At 45.6% G+C, this 13,132-nt stretch overlaps 1 protein-coding gene across 8 annotated transcripts in view; it reads left to right on the forward strand.

Moving 5' to 3' along the window:
• The window catches only part of fcho2 (FCH and mu domain containing endocytic adaptor 2), a 40,787-nt gene that overhangs the window by 15,450 nt on the left and 12,205 nt on the right, over nucleotides 1-13,132 (forward strand). For all 8 annotated transcript variants that reach the window (XM_030085425.1, XM_030085428.1, XM_030085429.1 and 5 more), the window contains exons 5-14: nucleotides 956-1,108; nucleotides 1,504-1,608; nucleotides 2,648-2,746; nucleotides 6,710-6,806; nucleotides 9,902-9,946; nucleotides 10,077-10,146; nucleotides 10,225-10,249; nucleotides 10,486-10,542; nucleotides 11,423-11,480; nucleotides 11,667-11,842. In XM_030085425.1, coding sequence (XP_029941285.1) covers nucleotides 956-1,108; nucleotides 1,504-1,608; nucleotides 2,648-2,746; nucleotides 6,710-6,806; nucleotides 9,902-9,946; nucleotides 10,077-10,146; nucleotides 10,225-10,249; nucleotides 10,486-10,542; nucleotides 11,423-11,480; nucleotides 11,667-11,842 — 885 coding nt within the window. The remainder of the gene's footprint in view (nucleotides 1-955; nucleotides 1,109-1,503; nucleotides 1,609-2,647; nucleotides 2,747-6,709; nucleotides 6,807-9,901; nucleotides 9,947-10,076; nucleotides 10,147-10,224; nucleotides 10,250-10,485; nucleotides 10,543-11,422; nucleotides 11,481-11,666; nucleotides 11,843-13,132) is intronic.

A 13,132-nucleotide genomic window follows, 5' to 3' on the forward strand; every position in this document is an offset into this window, starting at 1 on the left:
ATTTTTCCCACTGGGAGGTCCGAGTTTTCGCTCTGAAAGTTACCAGCGAGCGCGTCATTAGCGCAGCGCCGCACGGAGGCTTCACAGTGTGTGTCGCTCCGCGTCACAGGTGTCTAAAGCGTGCGCACGTTCACATCGTTTAGACTCCATCGTAATTTTCTCTGTTTACACATATAAAAGATTCAACAAACGGATCCCGTGGAGACGTAGAGACTGTTTTCAGAAAGAGCTTTGTATTGTTCATCAACCATCACTCTTTGGCTTTTGTGGTAGCACTGTTTATGTCAAAACAAACTATCCCTTAAATACTTTCTTTTATTTTTTTTTAAGTTTTCAAACCAGTAAATTGCATCAGTGTATTGTATCATATTAAAAATTCCCCTCGACATTGTCCTGAATATCAGCATGTGTGTAATTATCTCGGTCACTGCGGCCGGGACCGACTCGCAGCCGCGGCGATTCCCAGTACACTTCCTCTCCGAAGTCAAACAAATGATTTCCCAAGCTTAGTGTGTGGGCACTGTAATTGCAAGCCATTAGCTTTTGATTATATTTCTCTTTTTATGTCCTTTCATTCGTGACGTCGATATGAAGGGCTGCAAAAACAGAGCGAATGCTGTGTGTTGAGATCAAAATGTGGATTTGTTTACATTTTTAATAGCCGCTATATAGCTTTAATTGCTTCCTGCTGTAACATGTCAAAGTCCTGAGTCACATGCGAGAGAGTGAAAATGTGTTTTATTCAAACCACAGAGGCGTTTTTGTCCGAGGTGAAGATGGAATTGTTGCTTTTCAAGCTCACATAATGAATGAAGCTATTTCAGGGAAAGCGTTAATTGTTTGTTGTGCTACCAGAGACGCTGGAGCAGTGGGTGACACTTGCACACATTATTTAGCTTGTTGTCAGCTGAGTTAAAGCGTGTTTGCATGTGTGTGTGTGTGTGTGTGTGTTCAGACAAAAGAGGAGGTGGCGTCCACCCTGGAGGCCGTCCAGAACATCCAGACCATCTCTCAGGCTCTGCAGAAATCCAAGGAGAACTACAATGCCAAAACTGTGGAGCAGGAGCGCCTCCGCAAAGAGGGGGCCACCCAGAGAGATGTGGACAAGGTGGGAGGTCACACACACACACCCACATAATCATGGTATGGCAATAAGGCATGATGAAGTGCCTCAACACTTCGGTTTATACAGCGACATTAACCTCCGAGACCTTCTTTCTTTCAGATGGTAATCGGAGCTTGGTTTACTGACTGTTATGCTCAATCAGGGGTGGAAAACATTTAGTCCTGTGTGCGCAAACTGAACAACAACTTGAAACAATTTCTGCTGTTATTTTATTGGTTATTTTGCTACGATTTTCTGGCTCCTGGGATGAAATTGTGCTGTATGCGGCTGTGAACCGAGATACCTCCTGTGCTGGGTGATGCTTTAAAACAGAAAGTTATCGTCTTCAGTGTACAGACTCGTCGTTGTTATTTACCTTGTCTGTTTATTGTTTGCAGGCTGGAGTGAAAGCCAAAAAAGCCACAGAGGCCTATAAATCATACGTAGAGAAATATGCCGCCGCCAAGTCCGAGTTTGAACAGAAGATGGCAGAAACTGCACAGGTACGGCTCGGCTTTCCTCTTCTGTGTGCATTTTCTTTATAAAGTGAGGGCTCACAAGCTTTGTCTATTGTCTGCAGTGTGTGTGTGTGTGTGTGTGTGTGTGTGCACGCCTTGTTTGGTGCCCTGTATTATCTCCAGATTGTGTTTTTTCCTCTGCAACGGAATCGTTGTGGAAATCCCTGATTGGATCCATCTGAGAGGCTGATTAGATAAACTCCAAATTAAAATCAGATCAGCAGAACCTGGCCGTCCATATCCTCTCGCGCCGCAGCAGCTCTGCCACCGGTGCTGGTTTCAGTTAGCACAGTGTTTTTGTTTTTATCCCCCCCCCCCCCACCCCTCCTCCACCAGAAAAAGCGGCGCTGCAGTCTCGCTTCCCCAGGATCACGGTCCAGGCTCATCTCCAGCGCCGCACATGTGGCCGCCGTATATTATAAACAGTGAACACATGTGCTCTCTGACATCAGCGGGGCTCCTGCATGTGTGTGTCCTCTTTGTCTGTCTGTGGGTGTGTCTGCGCCAGCGTATGCAAGCTGTTATCGTGGCAGCGTCTGTGTGTAGCTCTTTGTGTTGTGGATTCAAGAGTGTGTGGGTTTTTTTTTTTTTTTTTTTTTTTTTTTTAATCTGGGTGATTTTGCGGTTAGAAGGGCTCGTCCTCCTCTCTGTTCTCTCTGTGATGTTCTAGTTTATGATTATTTATACTCATTCTCCCTGGTTTGCCCCCAAAATCCCATAGTCGGATACAAATGGAAGAAAAATTCCGGCGCTTAAGCTCAGGAACTCGACCGTGCCACTACGGAAAGCCAGAAATGAATCCTCATCACTATATTCTGACTGCAGTTGACATCTTTGTGGAGGATCTGTGTGTGTGCCATACAGATCCACAGACCACCCAGACACACAGTTATAAAGAAGGATAAAAAAAAAAAAACCAAAACATGATTTTCCTGGTATATCGCCTTTAACTTGATAAACTCGTGCAGTAACTTTACTCCCAAGTCACACTCTTCATTACTTTCATCGTCGCTCTGTGTTGCAGAAATTCCAGGACATCGAAGAAAGCCACATCCTCCACATGAAGGAGATCATTCAGTCGTACTCGCAGTCCGTGGACGAAACGCACATTCAGATCGGAGAGGTGAGCGCGTACGCCGGCGCACACACACACGCACACACACACACACACACACACGTCCTGGACCGCATTCCTGCGGGTGGAGAAGGTGTCTCGTCGACTTGAGGCTGTGTGCTCACTGGGTTCACCGCGCGTCAGATCAATTAGTGTTATCTTTGATCTCGTTAATCACTTAACTGAGGAGCAGGAAATGGTCCATTCATCCTTTTATGCCGAGCAATTAAAAGCTGATCAAAACTCCCTCTCAGCATATCGAAATCACCTCCAGCGGTCCGGACAGTTGCCAAATACTGCGACTGATGGTTTTTAAAGCACAACTTAGGCCTCTCCGTTCAGAGGGGAATGCGAACGCTTGACAAAATGGCCAATTGAAAAGGCTTCCAAACAATTTACAAGTGTATTAATCACTATTTAATGTTAAGCAGATACTTTTTTTTTTAAATTATTTACCGAGCAATCATGCTCACCAGTGCCTCACAGAAGAAGCTAATCCACAGCGGATGCAGTCTGCTGCTGCTTGTTTTCCTCTGCGGCTGCTTCAGCTGCTGCTGTAGTGGTGAAGTTGTGGTCTCTAGAGGGCGACGCAGCTCCACCGGCGCTCAGCCTGCAGCTCGCCGGCCAGTCGGACAGAATGTGGAGCGACAGGCTACCGCAACTCATTCAGTCCCACAGTTCCTGTTTGTGAGCAGGAGATGTCCAGCGCTGTTTCCATTCACTCAGCCAAATCAAAACACAGCCCAAAGGCAGGTGGTCAGCTCCCCCGCCCCCCGCCGCTGAAAAGCAGAAAGTCTTAAAGAACGCGTGATTTTGTGATGTATAGTCCTCATATCAGCAGGGCGAGCAGAGGAGCGGGTTCAGCTCTGATGCACGGTGTTTAGTCACTCAGGCTGCAGGCCGTCTCGCTGACATGCAAACACGCACACAATCACACTCTTGCATGTACTTGGATCTGGAATATGAACTTGTAAGTGCCGGGTTAGTCACGCACACAGACTCGTACTGTGACACACTCACACACACAAGCTTGAAACCTTCAGTTTTTTTCTTTTTCGAGATGTCGCCCAGCATCTGTTCTCTCCAAGAAGAGGAGAGTTTTTACTGAGCTTTAGTTCCTGCATTTTCTTTTTTTTTATGCACATACCAAATGATATTCTCTCCATCACTTTGCTGTCAATAGAGAAGTAAATGTAAGTACATTTTTTTTATTAAATTTGATTTACATTTTTTTTACAGTGCTAACAATTTTTGAAATTAGTGATAAATTCATGTTGGTTTCGAGGAGTCTTTGGAGTCCAATCCATTCTTATTGACTTTTTAAATGCTGGACTGTCGATACTCCTGCAACATGGTCCAGAGGCCGAATCCCTCCATTCGTTCTTGAAGTTCTCTGTTCCTGTCAGAGATTACACCATTTTTAAAAAAATTTTTCAATAAAAATATGTGCTGTTCATCATGTCTGTTTTTATTTCTCGGTAAATTTTAAAGCTATTTGTTAAATATTCTTTGCTTGTCTCAGGCCTCTTGTACATCCAGGAGAGTGTGCTGTCAGCTGTGTTTCTCGGCTCGTCCTCCTCTGAGCAGGACTGACAGAGCTCTTTAGTATCTCGCTCCTGAGAGACCGTGTTCCTGCGCCGTAATACTGCTGCATCATGCTGCAAGCAGAGACACAGCCAGGGTGGAGGAGCATGAATATCTGCATGCCTTTTACTATGTGATGCTCTTTTCCGGGATATAGATGGGGACCGTGTTATTTTGAGTCAGCCAAACGCTTTTCACACATCTGACATGTCCACTTTACATTTTTTTTTCTCCTACGGAACATACAACAGCCCTCATGAAGCGTTCAGTTGAGTTTAAATCCCGCTCAAGGCGAGCAGGCTCGTAAAGTAGGTTACTGAGCTAATGTGAGTGTAGTAAATCTGTAAATCATAATGTGCAGCTGCTGTCAGACCGGAGGGATTAAAACACCACAGACAAGTTTAGTGTCTGAAGCCAAAAACACAACGAGAGCCGCGGTGAGGATTTGCCCCTTAAAAAACAAAAATGAATCCCGTTGGCCGTGTGAGCGTCTTTGGACGGACCTGAACCCGGAATCAGATCGTTGGCCGTACAGGATAAGAGGTTTAGACTGAAAGGATGAGCCGTGCGATTAAAGGAGAAGACCTTATAAAGCGATGAGAAAGTGCGGAGTGTTGCTCATGAGCTTCGGACTGGCGGGACTGCAGGTGTGTGTGTATGTGTGTGTGCGTGCAGTGTTTGTTTTTGTAAGTGAGCATTTGTGGGCGAGCGGCGGGGGGGGAAACCTTGAAGGCAGAGGCATGTTTTTGAGCATGTGGGCGAAGGTCTCTGGGTGGACGTGGTTTGTTTGTGTGTATATGTGTGCGCGTGTGTGTGTGTGTGTGTGTGTGTGTGTGTGTGAGGGAGATGAGTGGGCCAGGCAGGTTGATGGCATTAGTGGCCTCCTTTATGGCAGCAGCACCTGACAGATTGCGTGTGCTGCACTGAGCATACTTCCTCACCACAGCACCCTTTCTCCACCCCCCCCCCCCACTACATCCTCTCCTGCCAGGACACAGAAGGCTAATGCACTCCACCTCACCGCGGGGGCCCCAGGGGCAGACACACACATGTGTGTGTATGCGTGTTTGTTTCATAGTGGAGCCGCTCTCGCAGTATCACGCACATCTAAATGGTTTGTTGAGATGGCACAGCCAGCCGCCGCTCCTCATCCTCATGCCCATACGTCGCCTTCGCTTCCCCCTCGCTAAACACACAGGCGCGCCGCGCATGCACACCCAAAACAAACAAGCTAGCGAACACTCCCCTTCCTCTGATACTGCCCAAAGGGTATCGGCGGTCGGCAACGGTGATGCAGCCTGACACAGTAGAATAACAGTGAAGCGCAGTATGTCTCCGCACGCCAAATGAACGGAAGAGATGTTATAAATACCAACTGCAGGCCACTGGGGTGTAAACGCAGCGAGAAGCAACAGCAGCGAGCCGTCTCCCTGTGTGTGTATCACAATCACGCCGCTCATCGAGGGACGGCTAATCCCTCTTTCTATGAACTGACCGACACACTGGAATCCCAAGTTTTGAAGTCTAAGCATTGTTTCAAGAAACCGTACAGAGTAGGGAGGAATAACACATTTCTCAAATGGAAATGTCGCATTCTTCGGTCTGGCTCCTCAAAACCGCTCTGCAATATTTATCAGATTTGCTTCACTTTTTTGAGGGTGTGTGTGAACGTGTGTGTGCTGCCACAGCGCAGATACTGCAGTTCGTCTTTTGTGTTCGAAACAATGGTCAAGAAATTCTATTGTTTGCTTTTTATGAGTGCCAGTTATCATCATTTAGCCTTCTGTGTGATTACAGCAGTTTGAAGCACTTATAGTTTCCCACTTAAACCAAACTTTTCTCAAGTCCCTCTAGTCTCTGTTTGTTAAAGGGAGCTCCCCGAACATTACTCTTATACAAACGTGGGCTTGTTATTTTTGGAAAGATGGCAAAATCTCAGTTTTTACCCAATATTTATCGATCCTATGTCTGACACGTGTGTGTTCTAATTATTCCAAAAGTTTGAAAGGAAGACACTTGCTGCAGAGGAAGCAAAAATGAAAAGTGTCACAACAGTGGTTTGAGTTGTGACTTTGATCAGTTATTATTAAATTAAAATACTTCTCAATCGGCGGAAAAGCCATGACAGCGGGTTGAGAGCGGACGATGTGACGCAGATACTCTGCAGGTGAACCCACAGGAAAACATGTCCTTCTTTCTTTACTTACAGGTTGACTGTGAAGAAAAAACAGCGATGTTGTAATGAGCTGCTTTTGCCTGTCACATTCAGTTTCTGTCATTTTATATGTCTGATCCAGACCACCAAGTCGATTAAATATCACCACATATGGGTTTAAAAAAAAACCTTTCCTATGTGCAGAATAATGAGTGTTGTTCTGAATGTTGCAGGTGCACAATGAGTTTGTGCGGAACGTTGAAAACACGTCTGTGGAGGGTCTAATACAGAAACTGGCCGAGAGCAAAGGCACGGGCAAGGAGAGACCAGGTACGGATCGATTCTGTTCATAATTATGCTTTTATCAGCTTTTACATGCCGTGTGCTCATATATGGTGGTCGGGGGGGTTTTGGGGGGGTTTTGGGGGGGGGGGCTTCAGCCTGAGGAGGGAAGGGGTGTATAGAGAGGGGCAATTAGAAGTAGGAGAGGGCCATCAGAGCCAATCATAGTAATCTGCTGTAAAGGTAGGCAGGCTTGGCATTCCAGTAAGCATGTGACACACGGGGGGCTTTGCGGCGCTCACAGACTAAGCAGGCATAACCAACTTTTTCAGGAGGTCAGAGCTCAACAATGACTCTTGTGTAAACTTTGCCATGCCACAGTAATCAAGGGAATACTCCTCTGGCACTGCCCCCTCAGCTCCCTCCCGTTCGCTCGCTCGCTCGCTCGCTCGCTCGCTCACACCCGCCAGTCATTTGTTTAATAGTTGCTTTTGTTGTAGCTGTGGACTATTTACTTTTTACCGGCGTTACTTTGTGCCGAGTGGCACATTTTTAATAGTTTAAACCCCGGCGGTGAATGTTTCCCCCCCCCTGCCCTCCCCGTACTTGGACTACATTACGTCAGGTCACGGGCACAAAGGCTTCACCTCTGCTGTGTTTGTGTGTACACATACGGTGACCCCCGTGTCCAGACGCTGCGTCCGAGGAGTGGTGGCCTTCATTTGTTTGGACAGCAGAATTAATTGAGGCTAAAGAAACGGTCAGAAAATTCCTCCCCGTATCAAGCTGTTCATTAGGGATTGCGCAGCAGCCCCGGCCCTGTCAGAAAAATAACCTGTCTGTCCCCTGATGAAATAGCTGAACGGATGGCCGGTCCGGGGCCTTTAGAGAGAGAGAGAGGTTGAATAAACTTTCTATTGCGGAAACAATCCCAAAGTGACACGCTGCGAGGCAGGGGGGTTCGGAGTGTTCAACGATATCCAGCTGAGCTGTCAACTGGCGGCGGGCCAGACACGCAAACCCCCCCCCCCCCCACCCCTCCACCCGTCCACCCCTCTCCTCCACTCCCAGTGCCATGTGAAGCATATGCAATTTAAAAAACCACTCTTCGCTCATGCGTGACTGCATGCTTCCCTCACAGAGAGTAGAAAGAAAAGAAACATCTTCCCCTGTATAAACAGAGTCGTCTGTCTGTTTAGGAGATGTTTAAACAGTTCCTAATGTCCGTCCAGATTTAGGTAATATTCACGTGTCTGGTGTTTAGACTTTTTTTTTTTTTTCTTTTTGCCGTCGGTGTGCATAAATATTGTCAGATGCAATCGCGGGATGCTGGCGGCGAAGAGTTCCTGCTCTGCCTTGGTCTTACGTAGGTAGATTCCTGCAGCTTTTGTTAAACACCCCGGAGCCGAAATAAAGAATGCAATGCGTAAATGTCCAGTAATTCTTTCTGTCTGTGACCCTGCCTACAATGCTTACAATAGATAAAAATTTCACCTGTCTATTATCCATAAATTTGTCTCAATGGGGACCAGCATCTGTGTGTGTGGGTGTGTGTGTGTGTCTCACTTTCCTCCTGTGAGAGAAAGTTGGTGGATTTGATCGGCATGAAATGCTCTCCTTGCATACAGGAAACACACGACAGCGCGTTCGTGCCGCCGCCGTGTGCTCGCCAGCGGTGGAGAGGCCCGATATTGCACAGTAGAGTAGATCGGTCATCGGCGTACTTTATCCACTTCACTTGGCGTGATGCATGCCTCTCGTGACTCGCCGCTTCCCTGCGCTTCACTCAGCGCTGCACACGCCAAACAATGCGTCAATTCTGCTCGCGACCGGCGTCCTCTGGGGAGAGGCTGCGTCCGCCTGCCGCTGCTGTATACGTTTTGAGTTAAAATATCATTAGCTTTGTTGTTTTCAGGTCAAGGCATAGATCAGAAATATTGCCAGAGGGTGCTGCCCCCCATCTCCCCGTAACCTTCTTCCATTCTTTGCTTTCTGTCCCGCCCTTCATCTCCTGCTCATCTCACAAGATATTTAGCCTTCGTGTGTCACGTGTCGCACAGTTAATGAAGTGTTTATCATCTTAAAATCTTCAATAACAGTTGTAAACAACAGAGATCAATGTAAATTGAGAGCTAGAAAGCAGATGCATCAGTCTTTCTCATTGCATATAAGCATCTCGTGGGTTGTCCTGATTGACACTTACACACATTGCACGTCTTGCTTCAGGTTTTTCGCCGTGTGAGCTTGTGTATGTTTGTTCGTCTTCGCCACTGAAAAGGGGAGAAAAAAAAGGAAACCTCCATAAATGTTTCTGGAGGACCACTCGAAGCGTGACAGTGTGGATGTGCAGGGCCTTGAGGTGAACGCGCATAATCGATGAGCATTAAATTAAGTGTGAACTTGGTTGTTTTTCGCCGCCCTCTCGTCGTAGAAATGATGCATCCAAATTACCAAGAGCAGTGTTCTTTTTTTGGTTTCTTTGTTACATTAATTCACGGGTGATTATGCATCCAAATGATATCACAGTTTGATAAACAGATTTCTATGATGATTGTGTTTCTGTGCAGAAAAGGGCATTTCATAAAGCCTGGGAGCAGATTTACCCATGTGGCTTTAAACACTTCACTGCGTGTAATCTTGGACGTGTTTGCCTTGTTGTAATAGGGTTAGTAACGTTGCGTGTTCCCGTGCGGGCGGGCTTAGTTTCAGCCCACTTTAGTGCGTTCCTACCTGCTGTTTGAACGGGGGAGACCACCGCACGGACTGAGAACCGGTTCATGATCGCACCAACTCTGAGAGAGACGCCGCCGCCGCCGCCGCGGTGCGGAGTTGTGCTTTGTGTGACCAGGAGGGCCTGTCACATCTCTGCGAGGGCCACCAGACACACAGTTGACTCCGCCATTGACCCCGTCTGCCCTCTGGGACCGGCCCGGCCCTGCTTGTGTACACACTGTGTACGGGCACGCCAGACTGCATGTTGTGCTCCTGCCAAAGTGTGTTTGTGTACCAGTGTGTACATGTTTGTGTGTGTGCGATTATTGCGTGATGCACATTCACAGCATTCACAGCAGTGGGTCATTGACCCTTTCTGTGCCAAATGAACCTAAATGGCTCTTTTTTTTTTTTTTTTTTGTTCTCATTAGGGCCCATCGAGTTTGAGGAGTGCAATGCAGCTATTGCCACTGAAGGTGAGTATTTTTTTTTTTTTGTTTGTTTGTTAAGGATTTTACAACCTAAACCTTGATACTAATCTGAGACATACCCAGGATAACAATTCTCTTTTTGCTAAAATTGCCTTTTAATTTTTTTAATCTTCAGGTGCCAAACCTAGAAAGCGGAAACCATTCGGTATCCCAGGTCGAAGGAAAGACAAGGACACAGACTCCACGTCAGTATCGTCGTTTCACAGCGCAGACATCAAATATTAATTATCCCTTTCTTAAAAAAAATATTTCATGTCTTTCAGGGAGTCGACAGAAGTTGAAGGCTCTGTGAGTATAGCTTTTACTCAAGACACTGGCCGTTTTCCTTGAGCTGATGTATTCATGTCTGCTTTATTTCAGCTTGGTGGTGTGTTATTTAGTTTTCAAACAGTAGGAGGTGGAAAAGATCCTTGTCCATTTTATTCTCCTCGCTCTCCTCCCTCTCTCTCTCCTCCCTCTCTCTTCATTCTAGTTTGTTTTGCAGAGTTGCTCATTCATTCATTTTTCTCTGTTTGTGCTTGCAGAACACTGCCAATGGCGCTCCCCCCGGATACTATGGAGCCATCGACATCCAAAACGCTGTAAGCAAGCTCACATGTTCCCCAGTTCATGTTTACACACGCATATTCATTCAGTAACAGACACAACACATGGTGTAAAAGCCATTCTTTAACCCTTTAGAGGGCAGAGTTTGGTTTTTTAAGAACATTTCTATACTTCAAAACTATCACATTTCACTTGTAAACGGAAATCTTTTGCTCAGCGGTGACCAGAATCACACATATTACAACATTTTGATTTCCGCAGTATTACTATAAAGCTAAACAATGTGCTATTTTACAAAAGAACTACACTGAATCTAATTTAATGAGCGATATTGATAGCAATAGTTGTCCATGCTATTATGATAAACTAAAATAAAAAAAACGTTTTTCTCAGTAATTATAACTGTACTGTATTGCTTCAGTTTGCCATAGTATGGAAAACAACAGCATAAATTACCAACCACAGTAAAATGCTTAAAATAGTGAAATATACAATCTATCAATACTGGAGTGTTATAAAGTGTTTCTGATATGTTGTATATTTATTATGTAGACCGTATTTCCTTTTAATATACATTTTCAAATTCATAAAATCAAGATCAAAGTTCAAATTAAAACTGATATTAATAACTAGTGTCTCCATGAAATAGATTTCAGTCTTTCTCTACATTCCTGTATATGTAGCCATGAATTAATTGAATTTTAAAGTTTTTTTTTCTATAAAATTGTAGCATGTAAAAGAAAAACCTAGAGATTTTTTATTTAAAATCTTTATTTAAGCATTCTCTAAACTTTTTCTTTTGTAATTAAAACAAAATGTGTAAGAGAACCTAAATTTTTAGCTTGAATTCATTTTGAGCAGATTTTTAATGCTTTTTTTTTCTTTTCTTTTCTGTTTGTTTTGTGTCTGTTGCAGAATGTTCCTCAAGTGGATTCCGAGGGATTCTGCATCAGGCCAGAAGTCAATGAGAACGATATCCTTCCTCATTGCTGATCACAGTCTCAGACTGCGGCGAGCTTGTGAGACGGCGTGCGACTGTTTCTGTTTGTGTCTCTTTTTCGGACCTGCCTGCAGTCTGAACCTGATCAGACCGGACTGCGGGCGATCTCGTCGCTCTCTGCTCTGGCCCTGTCTTTCTCTCCTTAACTCCTCCGCTCACATGCCAAAGACAATTCCTTCTACTCGTCCAGCGACTCGGACGACGAAGACGCTCCCAGGAAGTTCCACGTGCAGATCAAGCCCGTTCAGCCCAACAACGGCACGCACCAGAACCGGGCCAACATCGACGAGCTCAAGGCTTCCATCGAAAACATCATCCTGTCGCCGTCGACCTCGGTACGGCGTCGCCGCCACACTCCAGTGAAAAAACCTGTTGCCTCCACGATGCAGTGATTCTCTCTGCTTCTGCAACACTAGAGGGCAACAGGAGAATATAGAACCAGAGCAGGGGATGTATGACTCTGTCAGCCATGGATTTCTGCACATTTATGAGCCTTATCTTTATATTTTTAATTTTAGTTTGATTTCAGAGTGAAAAAAAAATCAAGTAAAACACTGAGAAATTAAAGTTATGTATTTAACGTTGTCAACCTCTTCTACCCTCAGTCACACACACTCCCATCTCCCCTTGTAGCCACCTCAGGAAGCATTTTGCCACACACACACACACACACGCTCTCAGAGCCCAGTGCGATCCGTGACCTCAGTCATGGAGCCCTTCATTCAGCCGCTCTCCATCAGTCACCCTCCGCAGCTCGGTGAAAATAGCCGCCGCCATTAAAATTTAAAGCCACTATTGCTTGTGTGCAAACATGTGCCGTCTCGTGCGCGGAGCTGTTGTTGTTGCTGATGCTGCTGCTGCAGCGGAGCGGCTGAGAGGGCACGCTCGGTGTGGCGAAGGCGGTCTGGTGGATCTCGCCCGCCCCGCCGCCCGGCTGCACGTTAAGTGAATGTCACGGCATCTTCTCTCTCTCTCTCTCTCTCTCTCTCTCTCTCTCTCCCTCTTTGTGTTGTACCTCGCTCTTCTCTCCCCCCTCCTTCCTTTGTTTGCTTTCTCCTCTTTTGGTTTTATTGGACACCGCTGACTCCAGGCAGGCCTCTGTTGTGGATATTTATGAATACTTTGTGGGGTTAGTTGCCGAGTTTTTTTTAACAAATGTTTTCTTTCTTCTAGCCGAGGATTTGATAATAAAGATAAGTTACAAGTTTATAGAGGATGTCTTTTTTTTTTTCTCTGTTTGATGTAACAAGACTTAAGAAGAAAGATGTTCGACTGTGACTTCATTTATTGCAGTTTTGGGTTTTGGTGTGTGTGGCCTTCGTCCCGCAACACAATTACCATTTGATCCTGAAAGCAGAGCCAGAAAAACCGCGCGGTGTGTTTGATTTCATTAGCATTTAAACAGCAGCGCAGTCATTAGATTCCATTTGTTTCTCTCGGGCTGTTTAGATTCAGTCCGTTCTTCCTATTTTACAGAAAAGTTTTGAATTAAAGTTAGAGCATACATCCAAGGTAAAGATGACGACTGTTGCATCATCTGGTGTGAATTATTGAAAGATGCTCTCCTTTTTTTTTTGTTTTTTTGTTGCTCGGAGCTCATTTTTCTGTCTTTTTCATTTCTCCTC

Source organism: Salarias fasciatus (assembly GCF_902148845.1).
Source record: "Salarias fasciatus chromosome 7 unlocalized genomic scaffold, fSalaFa1.1 super_scaffold_4, whole genome shotgun sequence".
Taxonomy (NCBI): Eukaryota; Metazoa; Chordata; class Actinopteri; order Blenniiformes; family Blenniidae; genus Salarias; species Salarias fasciatus.